Genomic DNA, 26,838 nt, shown 5'->3' on the forward strand with positions numbered 1-26,838 from the left:
ATACATGCATCCACTCATAGATTACATGATATGCATATATACAATGATACATAATAGAAGTCGTGGAGGGCAAACAAACCTAAGGTTTAAGAGAAGCTTGATTTTATAGATTTCACCATTAGATCCCTAAGGTTGAAGTGAGTAAAGAGATTGTGAAGGAAAGTAGTGACAACAAAGGAGAATAAGAGGAAGAACAAATGAAGAGCGAAATTGATTACTTTGCTTAAGAACTGTTTCGATGTGTTACAACTACACGGGATTGATGCTGTGCAAGTTCATTCCAAAAGGTTTCTATCTTTTTGAAGTCATTTGTTTATGCAGTTTATTGCATTTGCATGGCATGTGATGTGTGTTTTTTCCCACATTTTTGCTATTTGATCATGTGTGTGGTCCTATGTTGTGCATGTTGCTTACCTAGGTTGTGTTTGCATTGCCTACCTATCTGTGCGTTTTGAGCATTTGCTTGGGTTATTAGTTAAGTCTATATGTAGCCTAGGTAGCCAAGGCTTCTGTCATGGACCTTTGCGTTCAGGTTCCAATCCCCAAACGTTGTAGAAAATGCATTATGGCTTGTTTAATGGAAATAAAATAAACAAGTGCCTGAAATTCCGTTGAAGTCTGGCAACAATCCAGCATACATGTGCCCGTATTTCCATTTCGAGTCTGGTGGGTAGATGTCTGTTCCCCTTTGCCTAACAGAATCTTGTCGGTCCATATGCCCCTGAATCAGATAGGAGTCGGATTTCTCCAGAGCGGCATGTTGATGTGCCTCTAATTCTGTCAGGGTCCGACAGATTGTGTGCTTATCGAATGCCTGACGGAATACCGCATGTGCCACACGCTGCATTGTTTATCCATTCGTACAGAGATACATACACTCGACATGAATCCCATCTCCATGTATGGTCTGTTGCTCTGAAGGCGATGACATACATACATGCGTCATTATACGCCTTACTTTCAACACTTCAAGTTCTTTTAAAACGCAGCAAAGATCCTGGATAATCTTAGGCTGCAGTCAGCTCCAATCATCGCCCAAGGATGTCGCTTTGGAGGGATGCTACCTATGGACCAACATCCCTCGCCTGCAGGATGTTTCCTCCTAGGTAGTGTTCAGCATTCAACTGAAGCTAGAGTACACACAGGCAATCTGATTACTGTGGCCTTAACGCTGATTAAACCTCTGCTGCTGCTGCTGCTGCTGCTGCTGCTTATAGCTCTAGCTTACTGTGAACTTCATTTCCGTCAGCGAGGATGTACTCCAGTCCAATCATAGGTGAGGTTACTGGAACCTTTGGCCAGGCCCCCTTGTTGATGCATATGGGAGGCGCTCACCCGCTGAAGGTTTCCAACAACAGAGGCACCAGTTCCTGTGCTGGATGATCCTCCACTGCTGCTACTCCCTGCCATGGATGAAACTAAAGATACCCCCACAAAAGCAGGCCTTTTAATTACCTGCTTGATGGAGGACTTGCCTGACAGTAGCAGTACCACATTGGACATGGGCGGCCTCAAGCTTGGCTCAGCCTGCGTGCAAAGGAGGGCCACACGCCCCATCTGCACAACTTCCTTAGCCAATGAGCTCGCGTTCTGGTCATTTGTCAATAGCCTTGAATCCAGCAGTTCCAGCAAATTGTCTGTCTCGTGAAGCCTCCATGCCTGGGCAGTCATCAGGCACTTCAGTTGTTTTGTTTCTTGTTTTGATTCTGGGGGTGGGGGGGTGTGTGTGTGTGTGTGTCTCCCTTGCAGGGCACGGGGAGAGGGGGGGGCCCCGGGGGGCACACGCACGTGCATGCATGCATGCATGTGTGTGTGTGTGTGTGTGTGTGTGTGTGTGTGTGTGTGTGTCTCCCTTGCAGGGCACATGCACGTGCATGCATGTGTGTGTGTCCCTTGCAGGGGCACATGAGACTAAAGCACAATACAGATCTGGTTGGTGTGTGTCTAACCACACCAGCCACAAAAAACTACGTAAGCACAAAAAAGAACTTGGTAAATACCATAATGATGCAGCTAGGGAAAGTTATTGGTGGTTTACTGAACTCTCAGAGATTAAAAAAGAGACTCAGAGAGCTGGTGTAAAGCATTTACACTCACCAGATCCAACAACAGTTCTTGTCCATTTCTCCTGCCACTTATCACCTCCAGAATCACTACTCCAAAGCTGAAAACGTCAACCTTCTTACTGAGTTTACCATGATATGCATATTCGGGAGCCAGATAACCTCTTCTCCAAGCAAACAAACAAACAAATGCTCAAAAGCACTGCTCTAATCTCCACAAAGAACGAAATTAAGATGCTATCATAGGCCCAAAGTCTTACAGAGTGCCAGCAGTTTCTTGTGCGCTAATATGAGTCTGGTCATCAGTAAATAGTTTTGCCAAGCCAAAGTCTGCAATCTTGGGTAAAAAGTGATCATCCAATAAAATATTGCCAGGTTTGATATCTCTATGAACCATTGGAAACCGAGAATACTCATGTAGGTAGCTCAACCCTTTAGCAGTTCCCAAAATAATGCTCCGCCTCATGTCCCAGTTCAATTTTGTCCCATCCACAGGATCTGCCAAATCACAAACCAGTTGCAGCTTGTTCTATGAAAAATCCTATAGTAATATGACCACACTCCATCACAAAGAACTGACAGAAATAAAAGGTGTCCAAAAAGAAAGCACACATTCAAAGACTAAATTAGGATCTCCAAGATCATCTTGAGTTACATCACTGTGTCACAGATCTTCCTGCATCATAAATCATGTCCCCTTATATCTAGCACAAAAGCCAAAGAAACTTTATCAGAATTTAACTACAACAACACTCTTGAACACTTAAAACACTTTGTGTCTAGAATATGTCTGAGGTCCCCAAAATTATGCAACTCATGTCCCAGTGCAATTCCTTCCCAGGCACATGATCTACCAAATCACAAACTGGTTACAGCTTGTCCTATGGAAAGTCCCAAAAGCTTTTTGTCCTTCCCAGAATAATGCTCCTCATGTCCCAGTCCAATTTCTTCCCAGGTACATGATCTATCAAATCACAAACCAGGTGCAGTTTGTTGTATGAAATAACCTTGACCTATCCACTTGCTGTCCAGCATGTCACGGGACACTCCCTCCGCAGGTGTCACCTTTTTCTCACAGTTCATGCCTATTTCAAGTAGTATGATACATTGGCAGGCAAGTTGGCAGCAGCATTTATGGCAGGCAGCATGTTCTTCTAGGCAGTCAACCATCATGGCAGGCAGGTTGGCAGCATTTATAGCAGGTCCTCAGACAGATTAGCAAATTTAGGCATCACTCCCTACTACTATATCGGGTCTCTCTGCCTTGCTACCACTTATCATGTGCCATCTTCTCTTCACCCTCAGCTGCTGGTTGTGGTCACATCACTGCTGTGGGAGCTTTTGCTCAACCGCCAAGACCCACGGACCGCTTATTGCTTCAAGTGTTCCAAGCGAGCTCTCATGTCTATCTTACCTAACCGACGCATCGTCGATCCTCTCAGGGTGTAGTGAGCTTACCTTGATGCCGAAACGAGTTGCCTCCTCCCTCACACAAGTCGGTAGCCCCACGATCCTAGATGCTAGCTCAAGCGTCCTCAAGCCTCCTCCATCTCCAAGCTCCATTCTCCATAGCCACATGCAAGGTAAAAGAAGGGAAGGGAAGAGAGAGGAAAAAAGAAGAGTAGATGGTGAAGAGCTTCACCCTCTTGATCCCTCACTTCCACACACTCACTCCCTCCCTCACTCTCACACTCCCTCCCTCAAGAGCACACACACTAGCAAGAAGAACAGAAGAAGAGAAGAAGAGAGGACTCTTGTTAGCCACACACCAAAGAATGAGCTTTCATTCACTTTTTGAACTTTATATATACAAACCCTAAAACCCCCATGGGTGCCTATCCCTTGTTACATGACCAGCCATTGTGGCAAAGGTCCCTTTTCCTAATTCCCTCTTCTTGCTTCATGCCTATACCCATCTATTCATTTACAAGTGGCACAGGAGAGAGCCTGACGCTCTTTCACAAGTCGGTAAGTTGTTGGTCAGGCGATGGTAGGGCCATAGGGGGGTTGGGCTCCCATGGGAGCGTGGGCAATACTGTCAAGTGTGTGATGGGGCCTCCGAAGTTGATGGTTTGGCACATCTTGCAGTGGCTGCGAGGAGAAAGTGCGGTGCTCTTACCTAAGGGGAGTGTCTTCTTTATTATGGGGTGCCCTGTGAGTGTGCTGGTGGAACGGGGAGCTAGGTCTAACCACAAGTAAGCCTGGGTGATGTCCCACACTTGAGGACCCCCTGTGCGGTAGGGAGGTGCGGTGAGTGTAACGTAGGGTGACAAGTCTAACCATAGGCGAGTGTTAACTCCCTAAGTGTGTCCTGCCCTTGGTGTGCCCTCGGCGTTAAGTAGGGACAAAAAAGGGCTAGGAGGTTAGGAGCGGTGTGACATTAATGTGACATTAAATGTGACATTAAGGTAAATCAAGGGAAACATGCACGAGGATGACAATCCGGGGTCTTGGGCGCCCGAACAGGGTTTAGGGGAGCCTAGAACCAAAGAGAGTCCAAGAATAGTAGGACTCACCAAAGTTTGACGGCTGGCAATCGGATCACGATGGGTCTGGCCAGCAATAAACTAGGCAAGGCTGGGAGGTGAAAGGCTCGCTCGTACTCATTAGAATCGAATGACTTTTTCTCTGTTCTTGATCGTCTTCTCGAGAGCCTCCTGTCAAGGTCGTGGCCTGCGTGGTCTTACATTGGTATCAGAGCATATGGTTCAACGGACATGACCCGTCATCCGCCAGGTCGCCCGTCATTCGCCAGGTCGTCCGTCATCCGCCAGGTCGCCAGTCGATTAAGGTCGCCCGTCATCCGACAGTCGTCGAAGACTTTTATTCGAAGTGGTAACTTGTGGTGTGCCACATCACGTAAGTGTGACACGTAGCAGACAGAAGAAAAGGTAAGGCGGACTGAGGTGACAGTCGACTGTGGTGGCCGTGAGGAAAGGAGCCAGAAATGTGAGGCGACTGTTGTGCGCCAGAAACGTGAGACAACTGCTGTGCGTGAGGCGACTGCTGTGGGACGGACGGAAAAACGTCATGGGACGGACGGAAAAACGTCAGATGATACACGATTGAAGTCAGGAAACTTCATTTCCAGCATGACTGCTTCACTGCTTTAGTCCGGAAAGGCAAAATTTGTTCCTTACTCTTCGGGTTTATTTACAAAACCAGCAACAGTTGCCTGCCATTAAAACTAGGGAAGTACTTTACTTTGTATGCAAATTTCTTATCTTTGCTTTCCAATTCCAGTGTATTAATGACAGAAAAAGGGAAAGAGGGAGTAATGGAAGGTTCTAGTTCTGGGGACCACCCTATGGTAGATCCCCATGAACCAGAGATGCAAGAAGAACAGTGGGAAGAATTTTTTGCTACACGAGAACAATTTGATGATCTTACTGCTCGTGTACAGGCTCAGGGGGTTCAAATGGAATTTTTAACTCAAACACTCACTGAAATAAAATCTCAATTAACTTTATTGTTAGAAAGAGATAAAAATAAGATAGAAACCTCGGATGTCCCATCTTCATCGAAAGATTTAGATGTGACTATGCGAGATCCTAAGGAACCCCACCACAAGTTGAGGGATAATCCAGTTCTAAAGGATATGAAACCCCCTCAGTTTCACGGGGAGGAAAAAGATAGAAATAAAGATACAATCTTTAATTTCCTCCAAAAATGGGAAGATTTACATAAACTTAAAAATACTCCACCACATCTCCAAGCACTGGAGGCTAGTTTAACTTTGGGGCCCAAAGCATATAAATGGTGGCAAACTTTAAAGGAGGCAAATAAAATACCTGAAACTTGGGCTCAATTTGAATCCATCTTTTTAAAAGAATTCCTTCCTGAAAATGAAATGAAAAGAAATTGGGAAGATTGGGATTATGTCAGACAAAAGGGAAGACCCCTGCTGACATATCTGGAGGAATATCGTGAGATAATCCTCAAATTGGAAGGAATAGATGAATTTCAAAAAACAAGAGGATTCATTAGGGGACTAGATAAAGCCTATAAAAAGCAAGTAAAAAGGAGTTCACCTAAGACGCTGGAAGAGGCAATTAAATTTGCATTAATCAATGAAGATAGTATGCGTCCAAGTACACTCACTAGTCTCACTGATACGGAGCCCAAGTCTAAGGAATTGGAAACCTCCAAATTTGTGGGCAAATTTAAAAGAAAAATGCCATTTTTTAAGGGTAAAAAACAACCTTTTGAAAAGAAACAATATGTGAGGCCAAAGTTAAGTCCTGATGACTTTGATAAGGCCAAAAAAGAAAAGTTGTGTTTCAATTGCCTATCCCCTAACCATGCTGCTTGGAATTGCCCTCAAAAGAAAAAGGGGGAAGACAAAGGAAAGGATAAGGACAAGGCCAAGGGAAAAGAAAAACAAATCCATGTAGTGCAGACCTTAGAATTAAAGGGGCATGAAAGATATAAATCTTTAGAGGTCTTGCACATGGATGTACAACACAAGTGTTGTATGTCAACTTCTATGTGGCAGCCTACCTTTGGGCCACATGATTTAGTTAGAGTGCATGGATTGATAGCTGGAAAGAGAGTTAGAGTCATGATTGCTGACTCTGCTACACATAATTTTATAAATTATGCACTTGTCAAAAAATTGAAACTTCCCCAACAAAAGAGTAGGCATCAATATATTGTTCGTATGATGCAAGGCCAAGACAATAAAATATGGGATACAATGGTATCCAATTTGGAAATTGAGATTCAAGGATATAAAGATAAACTTAATTTCCAAATTATGAACATGGAAAGAGCTGATATTGCTCTAGGGAGGGAGTGGCTATGGGGATTGGAACCATTCTTAAAACGTAGTTACCATCATAATACACTGGAATTTGAAAGGGATGGTAAGACTTTTGTCATTCAAGGTGAACATGAAGTATCTGATAATCCTTTGTTGTGTTCCACTGAGATTCAGAAGCTGCTAAAGAAGGAAGTTTGTGAGGTATATATGTTATGGTCTCTTCCTATACAAAACACTTTTACTTTCTGTAATATAAAGCAACAATTTTCTTATGTTTGTGAGTTGAATGTAAATAATGAATTAAGTAGTTTGTTAGATGATTTTAAAGATGTGTTTCCTTCTGATTTACCAAGTGGCCTTCCACCAGATAGGGGTGATATAAATCACCCAATTGACACAAATAAGGATACACACCCTATTTCTAAACCACCGTATAGGTTAAGTGAAACACAGTACCAAGAAGTTGAAAGACAAATTAAGGATTACCTTGATAAAGGGTTTATACAACCCAGTAATTCACCTTGGGCTTCACCAATTTTATTAGTAAAGAAAAAAGATGGTTCTATGCGACTTTGTGTTGACTATAGAGCACTTAATAAAATAGCGGTGAAGAATAAATTTCCTATGCCCAGAATGGAAGATCTTTTTGATCAATTACAAGGGGCAAAATTCTTCACAAAGATAGATTTAAGATCAGGCTATCACCAAGTAAGAATTAAGGCACAAGATATTCCCAAGACAGCATTTCGTACTAGATACGGGCATTATGATTTTTTGGTGATGCCTTTTGGCCTCACTAATGCACCAGCTATCTTTATGAAGCTAATGAATAGTGTTTTACGGCCCTATCTAGGACATTTTGTAGTAGTCTTCTTGGATAATATCTTGATCTTTAGTAAATCAAAACAAGAACATTTGGAACACTTACAATTAGTATTCCAACTATTAAGAACACATTCCCTTTATGCGAAGAAAACTAAATGTGAATTCTTTGCACAAGAGGTCAAATATTTGGGGCATATTATCTCGAAAGAGGAAATCAACATGGATCCAGAAAAAGTAAGGGCAATTATTGAATGGCCATCTCCAAGGAACCTGGAAGAGCTGCAGATCTTCCTAGGTTTATCTGGATTTTATCGTAGATTCATTCGAGATTATGCCAAAATAGCTGTTCCAATGACAGACCAACTTAAAGGGAAAGGAAAGAGTTTTAATTGGGAAACAGACCAAAATGAAAGTTTTCAAAAACTTAAGGTAGCTATTGCTACAGCTGGTTGAAGCTGATGCCAGTGATGAGGCGATAGGCGCGGTCTTATTACAAGAAGATCGACCAGTTGCTTTTGAAAGCAAAAAATTAGACCGTGCAAAACAGAATTATTTTGTTTATGAGAGGGAGTTGTATGCAATAGTACATGCAATGAAGAAATGGAGGCACTATCTGTACGGTGCCAAACTTTTGATTTTATCGGATCATGAAAGCATTAAGTGGCTTAATGATCAACCGGATTTACACGGGCGTAAAGCCAGATGGGCCGAACTTCTCCAAGAGTTCGACTATGAGATAAGATATAGAAAAGAAAAGTATAATATAGTAGCTGATGCACTCAGCAGAATGCCCATCATTAATGAATTGAGTTTTACTCAGTTCACTTCCAACTTGCTTGAATCCTTAAAAGGGAAATGCCAGGTTGATCCGGCATATTCCAACATATGGGAAGCAATAAAAAATGGGGATCCAAATGAAAGTGCTTCTACTGAGGAAGGAATATCTAAGGATGTTCAACAAGGAAATGGAGCATCAGGGGTTACTCAAACCGGATTCAAGTGGAAGAATTTTACCATTGATAATGGTTATTTACTCTACAAGGGTAGGGTATGTGTCCCGAAAGATACAGAAATAAGGCGCCAGATACTCTTTGAGTGTCATGATACCCCTAGCGTGGGACATCCAGGAGTTAATAAGACTTATAGTCTTATTAAAAGGCAGTTCTATTGGCCTGGAATGAATAAGGACGTCCTTGACTATGTGGTCAAATGTAATAAATGCCAGGTTAATAAAGCTGAAAGATTGAAAATGGGAGGACTTCTCCATCCACTAGAGATTCCTTCGGGAAAATGGGAGAGTATCTCCATGGATTTTATTGTTGCTTTACCCAGAACACAGAGGGGGCACGACTCTGTGTGGGTGATTGTGGATAGGTTAACCAAAATGGTTAGGTTCATTCCAACTTCAACTGATGTTAAAACACCAGAATTGGCTAGATTGTTCGTAGAGAACATATACCGATTGTATGGCCTTCTGGCAAATATAGTTTCTGATCGGGATAGAAAATTTGATAGTCAATTCTGGCGTGTGGTATTTAGGAAATTGGATACTAAACTTAGCATGAGTACGGCGGATCACCCGCAAACAGATAGGCAAACTGAAAGGGTTAACCAAATCCTTGAAGATATGCTTAGGGCATATGTAAGTAAAAGGCAAACTAATTGGAAAGAGTATCTACCGATAGCAGAGTTTGCATATAATAGTGCCAAGCACTCTTCCACTGGATATAGTCCATTTATGTTAATGTATGGGTTTCAGCCCAAAGCTCCTTATGCAGGAAAAGGACTCTTCCGCTGGATATAGTCCATTTATGTTAATGTATGGGTTTCAGCCCAAAGCTCCTGCATAACTGCATAAGGAAAAGGTTCAAGCAGCTAAAGATTTTTTGGAGGATATGAATAGTATGTTGAAATTTACTCAAGAAAATATTAAAAAAGCTCAAACTCGAGCTAGAGCATATGCAGATCCTCACCGAAGAGACATCTCCTTTAAAGAAGGAGAATTGGTTTATCTTAAGGTGCCTGAACAAACTAAAACCATGAAAACGGGACAATGTCCAAAGCTTTCACCGAGGTATTGTGGTCCTTTCATAATACTTAAAAAGGTGGGAGAACTGGCTTACAAGCTCCAACTACCTGCTAGTAGTAAAATACATCCAGTTTTTCATGTAAGTAAATTAAGAAAGAAGCTGGGTGATTTGGATAATCTAATCTTAAATGATGACATTGAGAAGCTATTAAATAACCAATCTAATCCACATGAACCAGAAAGAATATTAAAAGTTCGTAATAGACGAACAAGGAATACTATTTATCAAGAATGTTTGGTTAAGTGGAAAGATTGTTCAGAAAAAAGCTCAACATGGGAGCGAGTAAGTACTTTAAAGAAAAGGTTTCCCAATTTACAGTTAGACCTTCCAAGTATCGTTTTCGAGGACGAAACCGATTCTTAAGGGGAAGGAAATGTGACATTAAGGTAAATCAAGGGAAACATGCACGAGGATGACCGTCCCGGGTCTTGGGCGCCCGAATGGGTTTTAGGGGAGCCTAGAACCAAAGAGAGTCCAAGAATAGTAGGACTCACCAAGGTTTGACGGCTGGCAATCGGATCACGATGGGTCTAGCCAGCAATAAACTAGGCAAGGCTGGGAGGTGAAAGGCTCGCTCGTGCTCATTAGAATCGAAGGACTTTTTCTCTGTTCTTGATCGTCTTCTCGAGAGCCTCCTGTCAAGGTCGTGGCCTGCGTGGTCTTACAAGCGGGGCCGACCAACCGCGGTCACCAGACGCACCTAACTTAAAGACCCCTAGGTGGAGGAATTGTGAGCAGTATGCCTGGACCGGCGTGCGGATGCGTTTTTTTTTTTTTTTTGGGTTTAGTTGTAGGGACTTGTTAGTCCTCGTCCTCAGAGAGGGGTAGTGAAGGAGATTTAATGGAGTGGCTCAAAAATCTCCAACCCTACAGGAAATTCTTAAGGGTCAAACGAACCTGGAGGGAAGTGGTGGAGAGGAAAAGATGGCTACAGCAAGTGAACCGGCTGTCGCTCATGTCTTCAAGAACAACGATGCAAAAAGAAGGGAGGAGGCTGGCCCACATCATGAGGCTGGTCATTGCGCAGCTATCGATTGCGTTAGATTCAAAAAAGAGCGAGGGAAGGCCGCGTTTGGCCGGGGTGGGGTCTTGCCTAAGTAGGATTTTTAGGAGCTTAAGATAGTTACAAGTGGTGATGAAGGCAGGATCCGGGCAAGAGGAGAAATCGGCAGTGTGTCATGGTGGCATCTAAGTTGTCGGAGGTGAAGGTGAGGGTCTAGGCTAAAGTGGTGGTACATGGGTTGTATATTACAGGGAAGTCGTAACGACCGTGGGCATTTGTATCGAAGTCTACTCCTATTTGTCGAGGGTATGCCATGTAGGCAAGGTCATTCCTCTCTGAAGGGAAAGTGTTACAAAAGGCCATCCGTGCAAAGACATTGTTGTCGCAGATGCGCCTTCACCACAATGGTTGACACTCATATCCGGGCTCGGACCGAGGAACTTCAAAAACTTTATTCTACCAATATTCCGCATCCTCGGTGCACCAGAGAGTGGGATTATTTTCTCTTTCCTGCAGCCAGTGTTGGCTCAGGCGGCTTCTGACGTTGATCACCTCGTCCACTATTTTGGTGGGAAGAACTCTGCGCAGGGCATTGGGGGTGGGGAAGCTAAAGGTGATGGGTTGCTTCGCCTGTTCCTGTCTCTCCCAAAGTATAAGCTCCACATGAAAACTGGGGGGCATGTCATTTGGGCATGGCGGGAGGGGTACAGAGGGTTGGGCCATAGGGTTAGCTCTTAATCTTTGTCTGGCTTCTTCCACCAGTTTCCTCCTCTTCTCCCTCAGGGTGGTTTTCTTGTCCGTAGATGCGTCTGTTAGCTGCGCTTGCCCTTCAGGATGAGGTGAAGGGGGTTGTGGAACCACCTCTTCTTCGAATCCCCCTAGGTCAACGTGCAGTTCTGTCTCACTCCCTGGGCGCTCTTGTTGTTGCATCCCTTCTACGAACCCCAAGGCATCAATTTCCTGGGGGGTTTAGGCTGGCCGATAGCAGATACCTACGGTGTTCCCATGGGCTTAGCCCCTCTGCCACGGGTTGGGAGGGCATGTGTAGCCCTACACGTAGGGCTCTGCATGCTATGCTTAGTTTCTTTTTCACTGCCTCCACGGCTTCCCCTTCTTTCTCATGCGTGGCATCCATCAAGGTGTTCAAGAAGATTTGTTGCTGACTGTGGAAGGCCACTTGGGCTGCCTCTGCTCTGCCTTCTGCTAGGATTTTCTCTTTCTCCGCCAGAGCTAAGCGATGCGCCAAGGTCTTCACCCTTTGATCATTCTGGCCTGCCCATACTTCAGCCCTTTTCTTCATCTCTTCCATGCCTTCTCCCTGTCTTGGCACCAAGGCTGTGAGCCTCCACTACTGATCTTCCAACTCTCTGCCCATTCGCTCCTGTTCTTCTCTTTCGAGGCTCAACCTTTCAATCATTGTTTCCATTTCTCGATGGTGGTGCTCCTCTTCTTGTTTTCTCCCTTCCTCCCCTGCGGTAAACTCCTTCATGCCCTACTCGATCCGCCCTATTTTCGCTGCTAGATCCTCGTATTGCATAATCAGCAAGTCGTATTCTTTTTGCATCTTCTCGAGCTCTTGATTTTCATCTATGAGTTGTCGCCGCCAACTTTCCTCTTTCTCTTCCTTGGTCTTCAATTCCCTCTTCAGATCGAGAATTTCCTTTTGTTGCGCAATCATTTGCTTGTTTTTACATGCTGGAAGGCCACTATCGCTTCCCTTTCTGCCTCCGGCTCGGCCACCGCGATCCTCCTTTCCTCCCTTGCCCTTTCTAACTGCGAGGGCAGTTCATTGACGTATTCGTCATGATTTACGTGCGGCGTCACGGTGGTGGGGATTGGGGTGGTCGAGGCTTCCATTTTTTGGCGTTTTGGCTCTTGCCTGGATTCAGTATCCGTAGTTTGCCTTTTGTGCCCGGTGACTGTGGCCTCCCCGCTCCTTCCTTGTGCTAGTTCCTTATTGATAAAGTATTGCATCCATGCCACAAACCTATCCATGTCGGTGCTGGCTGGGATGCTGGGGATGACAATGGTGGCTTCGCTATCGGGTACCAAGGGGGTCGGGATGGGATGGAGGGGGGCCTTACCCTTGCCCTCAATGACCGTGGACGGCATGGCTTCAAGTACTTGTGCGCTTGAGCCGGGTCTATCTTCCCTAGGCGGACTTAAGATCCCTAGGCCATCGAGTCGGCTCTATTGTTCTATCGACCGGTGAACTGCTTCGGCCACGTCTTCTTCCTCTTGTCTTCTCAACTCTGCCTCCTCTTCCCTAGCTTTTTTTTCTCTCTCTTCTATTTTCCTTGCCTCCTCGGCCAACCTTTCAGCTTCTTCCTTCTCTTTCTTTTTCCACTCTGTCTCCTCTCTTAGGGATTCCTTTTTTGCTCTTTCCAGATCTTCTTCTTCCTTTTTCTTGCCCGCCTTCTGTTTCTTCCTCTGAGTTGCCTTCCCATTGAACTCCTTTGTTTTTCTTCGTTCGGATTGAGCCTCCCGCTCCTCCTTCTCTGTTTCAATTTCTGTCCGATCGCTCGATTGCTCCTTTTTTTGATGGGTCAGTGACCTGTCCGGGGTCTCATCTGCTCCTTTGCTTCCCTGTTGGGCCTCTTTCACAGCCTCCTGGATGATGGCCGTTTGTATGCTTCCATACCCGATGAAGGAGGCTTTCGAGGAGGGTTTCTTCCTCTCCGTATTCTTAGATGAAGGGGATTCTCCACCTGCCTGTTTGTTGCCCAAGGCTAGTGCTTTGGCTGCTTGGTCTATTGTTTTACGCACATAGCCATTCCAATCCACCTCGTCCAAGGTGCGGGCTGCCAAATTCTCCAGCACAGGTACAATGATTCGGTGCATAAGGGAATTGTAGCAATGGCTGGAGAAAAGGGCATGCACCAACTTTGCCTATAGGCGAATCTCAACATCGGGGATGTCTTGCAAGCTAATGCTCAGCGAGTTTGTTTCTTGAAGGTTCGCCCTAGCAGCAACTCTGTGCCTGCGTTTTTAGTGTTTGGCAACATGTAAAAGATCATTGGTACAGTCTCAGACTCGATAGCAACAGCGGTCCGACACTTGCCAAGAAGTGCGTATGAGCAGTCCCCATATGGGTTTAATTGGACATTAGTAGATTGTAGTGGTGGTTTACCAAGTTGGGTCCAATGATCGTGAGTTAAGACATTGAAGTCTGCTCCCTTGTCGATCAAGGCATTGAAAGCGCATGTTTGCTGGGCAGTGACCGTGATGTGAAGGTATACAGGTTCTACGGCTTCCTCGTCCTCATCCCCAACTTCCATAACTGTGGCGACTCGTATCGTGATAGGGGGTTCCAACATTGGTGGCTCATGTAGCGGATACGCGGGAGGGTAGTATTTCTTAATGCGACTACCATTAAAGAAGCCGATGGCTTTGCCGTCTAGAGTCTCGAGCTCAATGTTGCCGGTTCGGTTGATTGCACGAACCTTGAAAGGCCCAAGACCTCTAAACTTCATTTTTTCCTTGTGTCCCTTGACTGAGTACAGAAGCACTAAGTCGCCCTGTTCAAAGTCGCATTGTTTGACATGCTTGTCAAACCAGCTCTTGCGTTGTGCCTTCTCGCATATGAGCGCATGAGTGGCCAGAAGGCGTGTTTTCGAAAGGCGTTCAAGCTCTACCAGGCGTTGCGTCCATGCCTCCTTCCCTTCCCACCATTCTTGAAGTGCTATTCTCAAGCTAGGGACGAAGAACTCTACTAGTAGAATTGCCTCAGTCCCACAGGTTAACCTAAAGGGAGTCTAGCCGACAACCGTTTTATAAGCTGTATAGTAAGCCCACAAGCCTGCCATCAACTTGTTATCCCACTCACTGCGCGAAGCAGAGACTACTTTGGTCAGGACATTTACAAGGATCTTATTTGTGGATTCTACCTATCCGTTTGCCTGAGGATAGTATAGAGAGAATTTTCGATGGATGATAAGAAAGGTGGATAGAAGATGCGCTATCACTTCATTGATAAAGTGCGTGCCCTGGTCACTGACTGGTTTGATGGGGCAGCCAAACCATGAGATCACCTGTTTCCATAAGAACTTAACTGTCATTCTAGCGTCATTTTTGCGTGCCGCTCTCACTTCTGCCCATTTCGTTATTTAGTTCATGGCCACAATGATATATTTGGCCTGCGAATACTGGTCAATTCCTCACTTTTCAAAGGGTTGTCGTGCAATGATTGGGGTTAACTCCATTTGATCCTTGTGAATCGATACCTTTGTCCGTTAACACTCATCACAATGCTTAACGAATCGCACTGCATCACGAAAAAGCGTAGGCCATCACAATTGAGACTGCAACACCTTGCGGGCTGTCGTACACTAAAGTGTCCTCCAGCAATTCCACTATGTGCCGCTGTGAGCACATCGTGCATCTCATGCTTGCATATGCATCTACGTAGTAACCCGTTTTGCCCCAACCTATATAGTTGGCCTGCTATCAACTGATAGGGCTGGATTTTAAGGATGAGTTGCCTAAGTCGAGCCTTTTCTATTGGCTGCTTAGGTAGTCCGTGCTTCAGTACGTGGACGATGTCATCTGCCCAGTATGGTGTTAGATCAGCCTTGAATAAATCTTTTTCGCTAGAAAGGTTGAACAGATGGGAGTCTGGCAATTCATCGGCAATGCCTTGTCCAGCGGCCTCTCCTGTGGGAATGCATGAAATGTGGTCAGCCATATAGTGTTGCTTTCCCTTCCGTACCACCACGGAGAAGTCGAATTCTAAAAGTAGGAGCCATCGAGCTATGTGCATGGGATATACTTGTTCAAGGGCCCATAGGGCTTTTTGACCTGAGCGTTACCCTTAAGCATCGCGGAGATAGCATTCAAGTCGACTGGTGAGGTTTTTCACGTGTACCCTCACAGCTTCCGTCCTATTGCCCAAGAAGATAAGTCGTTACCCTAATCCTCAATGACTCTGGCATTGTGCATCCAGGGTCGGCCTAATAGGATGTCGTAGTCCACTCCCTTCATGACTATAAAGTCAACTGAGAACTAGTCACCTGCGATCTTCACCGGCCAGTTTTTAAGTACCCCAAATGGTTTCACTTTCATACCGTTTGCTAGTGTGACGTTGAACCTGGCGGTCTCCACCGGCGGGTTTCCCCATGTCTGAAGCACTGTGTGGCTCAATACACTAACACCCGCTCCTGTGTCTACAATCCCCTTTCGAGTTGTATCGCCCAAGGCTAAGACAGATAGAACCGCATGCATCTCGGTGCCTTCCCAGAAAGCATTAACGTACAAGAACTTAGACATAGAGTGCAGCGTCAGGGTTGGTATTTGTATCTCTGCCTCACGATCGTGCAGGTCTACAACAGCTTGCTCTAGTGATCCTTCAACCCACTGTTTCAGGTCTTGCCATGGGGTGGAATGCAACCTAAGCAGGTCTCCCAGGCTCAGCGCCACAGGGGTAGTCACGAGCATGGTAACGAGGCCGTTGATTGCTCGCCTTTCTCCTATTCCAAATTGTCCTGGCCAATGGCCGTGACTGATTTGTTGGCTTGTAGCGTCGAGGCTTTGCCTAAGCACAGTACCGCTTGCGGTGCAATTGCATCTCTTGCTTTTGATTGAGGGGGTGAGACTGGTGTGCTTATGCTGGAGAGAGCTTCGATCTCGTCCTCTAGGATGGGCTCCGCATCTTTTAGGTGCTCTTGGGCCTCTCTTACCCATTCCTTCACTTTCTCGATAGCCTCTAGTTGGCGCTTAGGGTGCGGATACTCCCCTACCCTAGCACTTCCCTTTTCGGCTATCTTAGGGGTTGAGGTTTCTGCCCCCACATCAGTAATCTTCTTTCCCGCAGGCAGAGTGGTGGCAATCTCGGTTTTCAGCGTGATCTTAGCTTCGGGTTTCTTCTTTCTCCATCTACGGCTCTTCTTTCCGATCGAGGCTACATCGAGGTTGCTCGGACCTAGGAACGATATGCTGGCCTGCTTTGTCTGTGCTCGGGTCATGACACACAATGGGATAGGTGTGGCCTTCCCATCGAGATTCTCCACGTCGAGCAGTCCCAATGGGACAAATGGCACGTTGACTGAACTTGAGGATGGTTTTCGCTTGGGACAGTCAATGAAGAGGAGTGATTCCGCACTCTAGGCATCTTAGGTCTGCCTTATCTCTTTTTGGTTGCTTCCGTTCAGGGCAACGTGATGAGACGATCCCTGGATGACTGCAAGTTCAACATATGATTAAATCCTGCATCTACCCTCTTAGGCCTCTACCTCGGCCTCTTCCTAACACCATCATCGGCACTGGCCGATAGTCCATAAGGACTGCATTGCCCTCGTCGTCGTGCGAGACGTATGGGTATACGTAAGTCTCTTCCTCATTTGGCTCCTCCACATAGTGGACTGGCGCCTCAGTTGGTGGATAAGTCACGTAAAAACTAAGAGGACTTGGTAGACCTGTAGGATTTATGTCCATTCTAGAAACAGCCGGTTTAACGTCGTTAGGCGCAGGAAGGGCCAATGGGACCGCCCTTCCGAAGAATTGCTGGGGTCTGCTCGCTAGGTATGGGTGGCCGTAGGGTTGTGAGTAAGGAAGTCTTCTTGGTAATCTACAGCACGCAACGTCGTGACCAAATCTACCGCAATTAGCGCAAGGTCATGACCTAGGGTCTTGACATCGGCCGGCAAGTGGCTTCCGCCACAATACACGCATTGTACATGCGAGCGTGTTGGTCGTCTCAACATATCCTGCAGTTTGGCTATCTCCATTTTCACCTCAGTCAAGTCTTGGTTTGTCTCAGAGGCCTTCCCCTTGTCCTGGGCTGTTGGACCTGATCGTTCACTAGAGGCTGACGCTCTCTCCGAACTTTGCGAGTTGGTTTCTTCTGAATTTGAGCTCTTGGAGCTCCGCTCTTTCAACTGGTCATCCACTCGAATGGCCTCTTCAAACACCCTAGCTATCGAGTCTCGCTGCAAGCTCGAATTACCTACCAAGGCCATATACAGCTCCTTGCTCCGTATTCCACTGATAAATACGGTGGACACCACTCTCTCAGTAGGTCGTTTGCCCACGGGAATTCTCTTGAAGAGGCTCCTTACGTGGGTAACATAATCGCGAATGTCCTCTTTCTCCTTCTGCTTAACATTCATCAGTCTCACTAGCAAATTGTCAAAGTATCCGGGCTCAGAGAACCTCTTGATAAAAAGATCTTTGAGGCCATTAAAATCCGCTCGTTCTCCGGCATCTAGACTCGTGTACGAAGTCCTACCCTTGTCGCCTAAGCAAAGCCCGAATACTTGAGAGCGTTGAGTCAAGTCGGTGAGGCCGTTGGCCTCGCAGACTTGCTCAAATTGCTCTACAAAGCTGTATGGATCGTCGTGGGGTTGGTTCTTGTCGAGTTGCTTTGCAACGATTGGGATTCTAGACTGGCCCTTAGAGCCTTGGTTTGTTCATAATCCTGTTAGTAATGATGTCGCTAGGGCTGCAGCACTCTACTCTGCTGCGGTGTTATCAAGCAATCGCTTCATGAGAAGCTCACTTAATGTCAAGTCTCCTTCCAGGGCTCTCTCGTGATCAGTCCGATTCCCACCTGCCAGGTTCAGCACCCGCTGTACCTCGCACAATTCTGCATTCTGCCTTAAGCTCCTAGCCCGCTGATCCTGGTTGTATTTCACTATGCCTTGCAGGGCCTTGTGGGCTAGCTTCCGTTCCTCCTCCAAGTCTGTTATGATGGCTTCTGTTGTTCTACCGTGGTGCTCATATCGAGCATGTGCATCATAGCTACTTACCAACTGTTGGATCGCCTCTAGAAAAACTCCTAAGTCGAGTTTCTCGTTCGGCCTATGGTCTAAGCTTTTCTCTGACATGATTGCGTTCTCGTGCTCCACCAAGCTGTCGATTAGGTTGCACCAGCTGGTGAAATCCACTTCTCTAGTGCTACTTGCTTGGTCCTACTCTGTACCTTGGTTGCCCGTCTATGTCTTGGGATCTTCTCCTACTAGTGGATTCCTTTAGGTGTTTATCTGAGTGAGTTCCTTGACTTATTGCATCCAATCCTCAATTTACCCCTCCTCAATGTGTGTGTTCTTTCCCGTGCACTTGTGCTAAATCAGGCTTTTTGTTGTCCTTAAGTGTACTTCAGGTGCGGAAATTCAAGGTGAGTGCAGAAAACAAGTGTCTGGATGGCTTACCTACCCTCTCACTTCGTTTTAGGCCTAGTAGGCTTGTTAACTTGCATATAACCGTCTTGTCTGTCTTTGGGTTATTTGTCCAAGTTGCAGGGGCCGAGTGTGTCACTCGGATGGACCGAGGGCCAAATGGGATTGTAGGTCGAGTAAATTCACTCGGACGAGCCGAGGACCAAATGGTAACTAGCCCGAATGGGCCGAGTCAAGAGGGCAGAGGGCCGAGGGTCGAGACAAATGGGCCGAGGCTAATGGACCGAGGGCCAAATGGTGTTGTAGGCCGAGTGAATTCACTTGGACGAATCGAGGGCTAAATAGTAACTAGCCCGAATGGGCCGAGTGGTAAATTCGACCGGGCTGAATGTCAACTTGTCCGAGTAGGGTTGGACCGAGTCGACAGGACGGAGGGCCAAATTTCAAAGTTGGTCCAAATGCTTCACTCGGACGGACCGAGTGAAAGATGTCCAAGTGTAGGGGGCCGATTGACCGAGTGGTCCGAGGGCCGATTGGCCGAGTCGGCCCAGAATCACCGACACTCAAACGGGCTAAGCCGTGCGCGACGACGGCCGCGTCGGAAATGATTTCGTCGAATCTAACAATCCTCGCAATCGACGAGCATGACACCTTCCAGATCACAACAAATACATAGCAGAGAGATCCTAGCGTACCTAAATCGCGCGGAGAGCTCCTCAATGGCAAGATTGAATCGAATCAATGCTGGAAGCACTCTCACTCTCTCTAACTGTCTCTCAATGTCAGGGCATGAAATGAGCTCTTCCCAATCCCCTTGGCTCTTAAATCCCTTGTTGGGTAAGGTTTCGATATCCCCAATCACTTACTTGCCGGCATTAACATCCCAAGCGCTCTTTTTTTTCCATTTTTGCATTACTTATGCTCTGTTTTGCCCTGTTTTTCAGCAGTAAACCCTACGCTTTTCCTATCCAGTTTTCTAATCCTATTCTACTCTAAATGCAACAATCGAAAGCAAAAAACTAAAATGATTTCTCAATCTTTTCCAATCATCAAACCAACAAAATAACCCGAAATACTTACTTGTTTCGAAGATCAAAAAACCCAAACTTCCTACCTACCTCAAGCTCTAGTTCGGGGATGAATCCCTTACTTCGATGCTCGATATGCGGTGCACGACGGCTCAAGCTTGAATCCGTTGGTCACAGCAACGGAACCAAAATGTGGGAGCTTTCGCTTAATCGCCAAGACCCACGGACCGCTTATTGCTTCAAGCGTTCCAAGCAAGCTCTCATGGCTATCTCTCACCTAGCCAATGCATCGTCAATCCTCTCGGGATGTAGTGAGCTTACCTTGATGCCGAAACGAGTTGCCTCCTCCCCCACACAAGTCGGTAGCCCCATGATCCTAGATGCTAACTCAAGCATCCCCAAGCCTCCTCGATCTCCAAGCTCCATTCTCCATAGCCACGTGCAATGTAAGAGAAGGGAAGGAAAAAGGGAGGAAAAGAGAAGAGAAGATGGTAAAAAGCTTCACCCTCTTGATCCCTCACTTCCACGCACTCCCTCACACTCTCATACTCCCTCCCTCAAGAGCACACACACTAGCAAGAAGAAGAGAAGAAGAGAAAAAGAGAGGACTCTTGTTAGCCACACACCAAAGAATGAGCTTTCATTCACTTTTTAAACTTTATACATACAAACCCTAAAACCCCCATGCACGCCCATCCCTTGTTACATGACCGGCCATTGTGGCAAGGTCCCTTTTCCTAATTTCCTCTTCTTGGTTCATGCCTATACCCATCTATTCCTTTACAACTGGCACAAGAGGGAGCCTGGCGCTCTTTTACAAGAGTTTTTAGAGTTTTTAAGGCGCCTTTCCTTTACAATTGCTATTTTTGCCTCAGTTTAGTTTTCGAGACCGCCTCGATGCCTTTGCTCTCTTTCTGTTCTTTTTACGCATTTTCCTTTATTTTTTCGCCATTCCGATTTGAGGTTAACAACTGCAATTACCAGTTAGTCATCTTCTCTCTCAATCATCTGTCTCCAAGCTGGGTTTTCTGCAGTCCCTCTCCTCTCTACTCACCAGTAGATCTCTCTTTTCTCTTCTTCTATGTCTGGCGCCCTCACTCATCCTGCCCTGCATTGCCCACTCATGCAAGGACCCCGTCCATCGCCTTCAGTATTTTATCAGTCATGGTTGTTACTAGACATGTTATTCTATCTTCTTCTGTGTACCATCTCCTGCTTGTGAGCCGCAGTTTGAGTCACACAAGGACTTTGGGAGCTCTATGACAGTCTTAGTCTGTCATTCATTCTCGTGTTTGTCTTTTCCATTTCGGGCACATTATGTGGAGATTAGAGTTGCTTCTCCATTTTCATCCACCAATCCATTTTAGGCTGTTAACATTGTGCACAGTCTCACATTGGTGAGTGCATTTGTCACTTAAGCCACACGGCAGTTGGATGCCTCAATTCAAACTTGTACCCAGCCATATTTGCTGGTCAAACATCATTATAGGCAGGTTGACCTGTTTGTTGACCATTGCCTCTTTAAGGCTGCCCCAATCCATGCCTCCTGCACATCATTATTCCAGCCATCAGCATTCTCACTCATCTTTTTCAATCAGATCTTCTGCCATCATTCCAGTGTCCTCACTAGCGTACATTAGCAGCATGCAGGGGCTGATTGTGTGTAGCCTTATGCATGTGTTCCTTCTAACATTTTGTGTTTCATCTCTGGTCTTTCTCTTCTCTTTGCGTTCCTTCTGTTCTTTTGTGTTTCATATGGCATGCCATTTAATGAATGTGAGGCACTTAATTCGTTTGCAACCCTTTTAACCCCATTCCAAAAGAGCAATTTCATAAACAATTTGGTTCTGCGCCTTTAACCATCAAGATATAACAGTAACGAAACAAAGTTAAAAATGCAACGGTTTGGTCTTCATGACCACGAGCACAATAATGACACACTTCAAGAGAAAATAAAAGGACTGTGATCAGCTTCTGAGACGCACCAAAAAGATGCTTGTCAAGGCTTCTATGACGTAAATACTCGTAAACAAGAATCCTCTCAGACTCTTCCACACAGCAACCGTAAAGTTTGATAAGGTTCCGATGATGCACAGTGGTCAAAAGGCGAACTTCATTTAGAAATTCTTGCTTGCCCTGCGGGCTTCCCACAGAGAGCTTCTTCGCAGCGATTTCCCTTCCATCTTGTAAGGTCCCCTGGCCATGAGAAAGGAACATAAATCAACCATCTACAGAACCAGCAAAGCACTGACCTTTCTGTCTAGCTTCCTGACCTTGTAAACAGTACCAAAGCCTCCCTGCCCCAACTTGGCTTCACTATTGAAGTCATTCGTTGCCGACTTCAGATCCCTCAAGGAGAACATCCAGCTAGCAGTGCTAAGGCTCCGGTCACCTGCAATGAGAAAGCCAGCCCTACCACTTACGCATTTTGAAGCATAAGGAGCCTACAAGAGGGCGGAAGTTTGAAGAAGCGATTATAACGGCGATTGGATGAGAAACCTGTAGGAGATGTTGCAGATGGCTGATTTCTCTTTCCGCAACAGGTACCGCATTGGAAGAATGGAACCATAAATGAATCTTGCGAACCTGAGAGCAGGTCCTGCACTGCATGATCCCCGGAGGTTCTCAACGGGCGCGGAAGGAGGCTATCCCGCCGTAATAGACGTTGCTCCTCAACGCCGTCATGGATGTCGCTCCTGAATGATAACTGCGCAGGCTTTACCGTCGGAGGAAGCCATCTTCGATGCAACTTCCAAAGTTGTCGCGGTGCAGAAGAAAGGCGCGAGTGAAGTGGACGGACGAGACGCAGCTCGCCTACCTGCGGGCCGGCTGCGGCTTTCTGAAGTCCTTTTCGAAGTCTGAGTTGACTCTGTCTAAATAAGGGCATGTTGCAGCGCCAAAAGTTTCCAGGCAATGTTTTCACTACGGAGGCCGTATTTCGTACGATAAGAGATCACTTTCTAAGCTTCAACTAATCAAATTTAAGGATTGGGCGTCCTCAGTCTTTTAAGGATTGGGCGTCCGCAGTCTTTTACATATTGGAGAGGACATGATCTGTTGTTTATCTACTATACAAGTAAACTCTCTGTCCATTTTTGAACGAGGAGTTTCTCCAACCCACTTTGTATAATGATGGACAAGGGTGCACTTTTTGTATTTGCAACCAATCAAAAAACGTATAAGTTTGTTATTTTTTAAATTTTTACAAACTGTGTCCATTTGGTATGTAAAGGTATAACACTTATATCCACGCCCAATTTCAAAAAGTGCATGCCCACACTCTCGGCAAGGGTTGGTCATCTATCACTTGGTGTGTAACCAGCCTTATTGTTAATGTTATCAGGTGTTTTCTACAAGACAAGCATTCTTACTCTTTAATACAATCAACCAGTCACCAAAAGTTTATACACTGTTTTTTTTAAATAACGCGTGATTGTACCTTTAAATAAGTTTTCATCATTCACTCTTTTTTTTAAATACCGTGTGATTGTACCTTTAAATAAGTTTTCATCATACACTCTCTTTTTTAAATACCGTGTGATTGTACCTTTAAATAAGTTTTCATCATACACTCTTTTGTTGAATCAAATGTTTTCAAAGTACACACATTAAAAGCACCCCTTTTCTTTTTTCTTCTCCACTAAGTGTGAACCCAACCTTAGTCTTTGACTAATAAGTTGAGAAGGGAGACTTAATTAAATTCACTGAAATTATTTAAGAAGACTTTGACCCTTTTCAACTAGTGGGATGAGTACAATGTGTAGATAGGTTTAAATAGTGGGATTTTGTATCTTACTACTATATTATTTTAGCTATAGATTTGGAAAGCCCCAAACCTCCAGAGGGCTTCCCGAACCTACCCCCTTTTCCAAACCTCCTTTCTTTAATCAAAACCCCCTCCCCTCCTCTCTTTCTCAAGTATAATATCTCATTTTCTCTTCCCCTTTCCTTTTTTCATTAAAGCCTCCCCTCCTCCCTTTTTTAAATTAAAACCCCCTTCCCTTTTTAATTAAATACATACCCCCTCCCCTCTCTCTCATGTGTAGGGCCTAGGTTCTCTCTCTCTCTCTCTCTCTCTCTCTCTCTCTCTCTCTCTCTCTCTCTCTCTCTCTCTCTCTCAGAGAGAAAATATAAAATTTAAGAGAGAGGAAAAGAAAAAAGGAAAAGAGAGGAGAGAGGGGGAGAGAGAGACAGAGAAGAAAATGAGAGAGAAAAAATAAGAAGAGAAAGAATTTGAACACAGTGAGAGAATTATAGAGAGAGAAAATAAAATTTAAAAGAAAGAAAGAGAATTATAGAGAGAGGAAATATGAAATTTAAGAGAGAGAGAGAGAGGAAAAGAAAAAAGAAAAAGAGAGGAGAGAGGGGGGAGAGCGACTGAGAGAAGAAAATGAGAGAGAGAAAATAAGAAGAAGAGAAAGAATTTGAACACAGAGAGAAAGGAAAGATAAAATTTAAAAGAAAGAGAAAAGAAAAAGAAAAAGAAAAAAAGAAACTTTCTTTTTAATTAAAATAGAGAGAGAGAGAGAGAAATATACAAAGAGCAAAAAAGAAAGAAGAGGAGAGGAAGGGAACAGAGAGAAAGAGAACTATAGAGAGAGGAAATATAAAATTTAAGAGAGAGAGAGAGAGAGAGAGGAAAAGAAAAAAGGAAAAGAGAGGAGAGGGGGGGACAGAGACAGAGAGAAGAAAATGTGAGAGAAAATAAGAAGAAAAAGAGAGAGAATTTGAACATAGAGAGATTTATAGAGAGAGGAAAGATAAAATTTAAAAGAAAGAGAAAATAAAAAAATTAAAGAGAGAAGAAAAAGAAAAGAAAAAAGAGGAGAGAGAAGGAAAGGGGAGGAGAGGGGGGAGAGAGAGAGAGAGAGAAGAAGAATACGAAGAATAGAGAGGGAAAAAGGAAGAGAGATGGGGAAAAAGAGAAAAGAGAAGTCTTTTTAAAATTTAAATATTTTTTGAGAGAGAGAGGAAGGGAGAGAGAATGAGAGAGGGGGGAGAGAGAGAGAGAGAGAGAGAGAGAGAGAATATAAAATTTGAAAGAGAGAAGGAGAGAAGAAAAAGATAAAATTTAAAAGAGGGAGAGAAGAAAAAACGGAAAATTAGGAGAAAGGGGAGAAGAAGAAAAGGGGACACAGCGAGAGAGAGAGAGAGAGAGAAGAAGAGAGAGAACATAAACATAAAGAGAGAATTATAGATAAGGAAAAGATAAAATTTACATACTTTAAGAGAGACTAATGGGGGGGAAGAAAGTGAAAGAAGAAGAAGAGAGAGAGAACATGTAGAGAGAATTATAGAGAGAGAAAAGATAAAATTTAAAAAGAGAGAGAGAATAAAAAATAGAGGAGAAAGAGAGAAGGAAGAGAAAGAGAGAGAGAGAGAGAGAAGAAAAGTGCAAAGAGAAGAAAAGGAGAGAGGGAGATAGAGAGAAAAGAAAAAAAATTAAAAAGAGAATGAAGAGAGAGAGAGAGAAGAAGAAGAAGATAAAAAAGGAAAAAAGAGGAGAGGGAGAGAGAAGGAAAAAAGAGGAGAGAGGGGGGAGAATAAATGGAGAGAGAGAAGAAAAGCGGGGAGAGAAAAAAAGGAGAGAGAGAGAACCAAGAGAGGAAAAAAACTAAAATAGAAGGCAAAGAAAGAGAGAGAGAAAGGAAAAAGAGGAGAGAGAAAGATGAGAAATGGATTGTTGAGCAAAGTTGCCGTGCAAGCTTTGCTTGCTGCCTCGAGGCAACAAAGCTGCTGCGAAGAGGAATAGCGTTTTGTGCGCACGAAGCGCGCGCAGAACGCTAGTCTATACTATTGAATGTGTGTGTGTGCTTTTAACCATATCTATGCAAAATGAATATATCTTTAAAATTATGCATAAGATTAACAACACTCACAAATTCTTGAAGCTAACCAAATTTGGTTGGAAACTTATCGTATAGCCTGAGATATTGTGTTGATGAAGAATACCTTGCAAAGCATAAAACAAGGAGCTAGAAAGTTACTTGGTCAAAGTCTAAGATGCAGTGCCTTTGACATTTTATTCTTTTTTAAATATTAATAATTAACTTTTAACTTTATAAAAGCATTGCAGTAACCTTTTCTTAAAAAGCACATAAACATGCTATACAAGCAACATGTCAAAAAGCTAGCATAAGTATCTTCGTCAATTTATAATTATAGGAGAAGGTGCCATTCCCTCGTCTTTCAAGAAGACGTGCCCTTTTCTTTACTATTCATTATTGCAAAAAAACAAAGTAGGTTCTAGCCTTGTAGAATCTCTTCCTCTAGACACATGTTAACCCCAAGCACCCTCTCGCTCTCGTTCTAAAGCTCACCACGTGTCACCTACAGGCCTGCGTGTTTTTCCTCCTTCCTCTACGCAATGAGAGCTTATCAAATTCGATTAAGAATATTACAAATGAATTTGTAGACAGAAAACATAATACTTAATCATAATACATATTATTATAAGTTTTTATAAATACATTTTAATATTTGATGCATATATAAATATGATATATATATTAGTAATATACGTGTTTTTACATACTACAGATATAAATATCATTAATATATGCGTTTTAATACATTTTATTTTTATATTTTAAATATATAATGTGTACATAAACATTATTAATATCTATATTTTTATTTTATTTTTCATTTTTATACTACTAAATAAACATAAGCTTTTATATATAAGGTATATATAAATATTATTAGTATATTGGGTATATAAATATTGTTAATATATTTTTTATACATCACATATATACATATGTATATAAATATTATTACCATATATGTATATTATTAAGTATACTTATTAATAAATATATATGTGCATGATAATAATTATATATAAGTGTATACACACACAAATAAATATAGAATATAATGTATGTTATATAATATCAACATATATTTAATAATTTGTCAATAATATATAAATAAACATGGGTGTTGTTTCT

General features: G+C 44.0%; 1 protein-coding gene across 3 annotated transcripts; it reads right to left on the reverse strand.

Annotated features, from left to right (window-relative positions):
• Positions 1-169: 169 nt before the first annotated feature.
• LOC148021122 (cold-responsive protein kinase 1-like) lies at positions 170-22,796 on the reverse strand. 3 transcript variants are annotated; one of them, XM_087698967.1, is made up of 6 exons: positions 22,382-22,796; positions 22,156-22,274; positions 21,868-22,078; positions 2,324-2,561; positions 2,098-2,164; positions 170-1,659 (listed from the first exon to the last, which is right to left on the reverse strand). In XM_087698967.1, the coding sequence occupies exons 1-6, from the start codon at positions 22,767-22,769 to the stop codon at positions 1,246-1,248; spliced, it is 1,437 nt and encodes a 478-aa protein (XP_087555093.1). In that variant the 5' UTR covers positions 22,770-22,796; the 3' UTR covers positions 170-1,245. The 3 variants fall into 3 exon arrangements, with proteins under 3 accessions (XP_087555093.1, XP_087555092.1, XP_087555094.1); XM_087698966.1 differs by having other exon boundaries at positions 173-1,659; positions 2,098-2,227; XM_087698968.1 differs by having other exon boundaries at positions 177-1,659; positions 2,098-2,227; positions 22,170-22,274; positions 22,382-22,520.
• Positions 22,797-26,838: the final 4,042 nt, after the last annotated feature.

This window comes from Lygodium microphyllum, chromosome 18, assembly GCF_053477565.2.
Source record: "Lygodium microphyllum isolate KBCC chromosome 18, Lygodium_microphyllum_v1.1.10, whole genome shotgun sequence".
Taxonomy (NCBI): domain Eukaryota; kingdom Viridiplantae; phylum Streptophyta; class Polypodiopsida; order Schizaeales; family Lygodiaceae; genus Lygodium; species Lygodium microphyllum.

Excerpts from the sequence above, each read along its gene's own strand:
- LOC148021122 (XM_087698966.1), bottom strand. The coding sequence starts at position 22,769 with ATGCCCTTATTTAGACAGAGTCAACTCAGACTTCGAAAAGGACTTCAG. Across the intron at positions 22,275-22,381 it reads ATCTGCAACATCTCCTACAG|GTGACCGGAGCCTTAGCACT; the intron begins GTTTCTCATCCA and ends TTCTCATTGCAG. Across the intron at positions 22,079-22,155 it reads GCTTTGGTACTGTTTACAAG|GGGACCTTACAAGATGGAAG; the intron begins GTCAGGAAGCTA and ends TCTCATGGCCAG.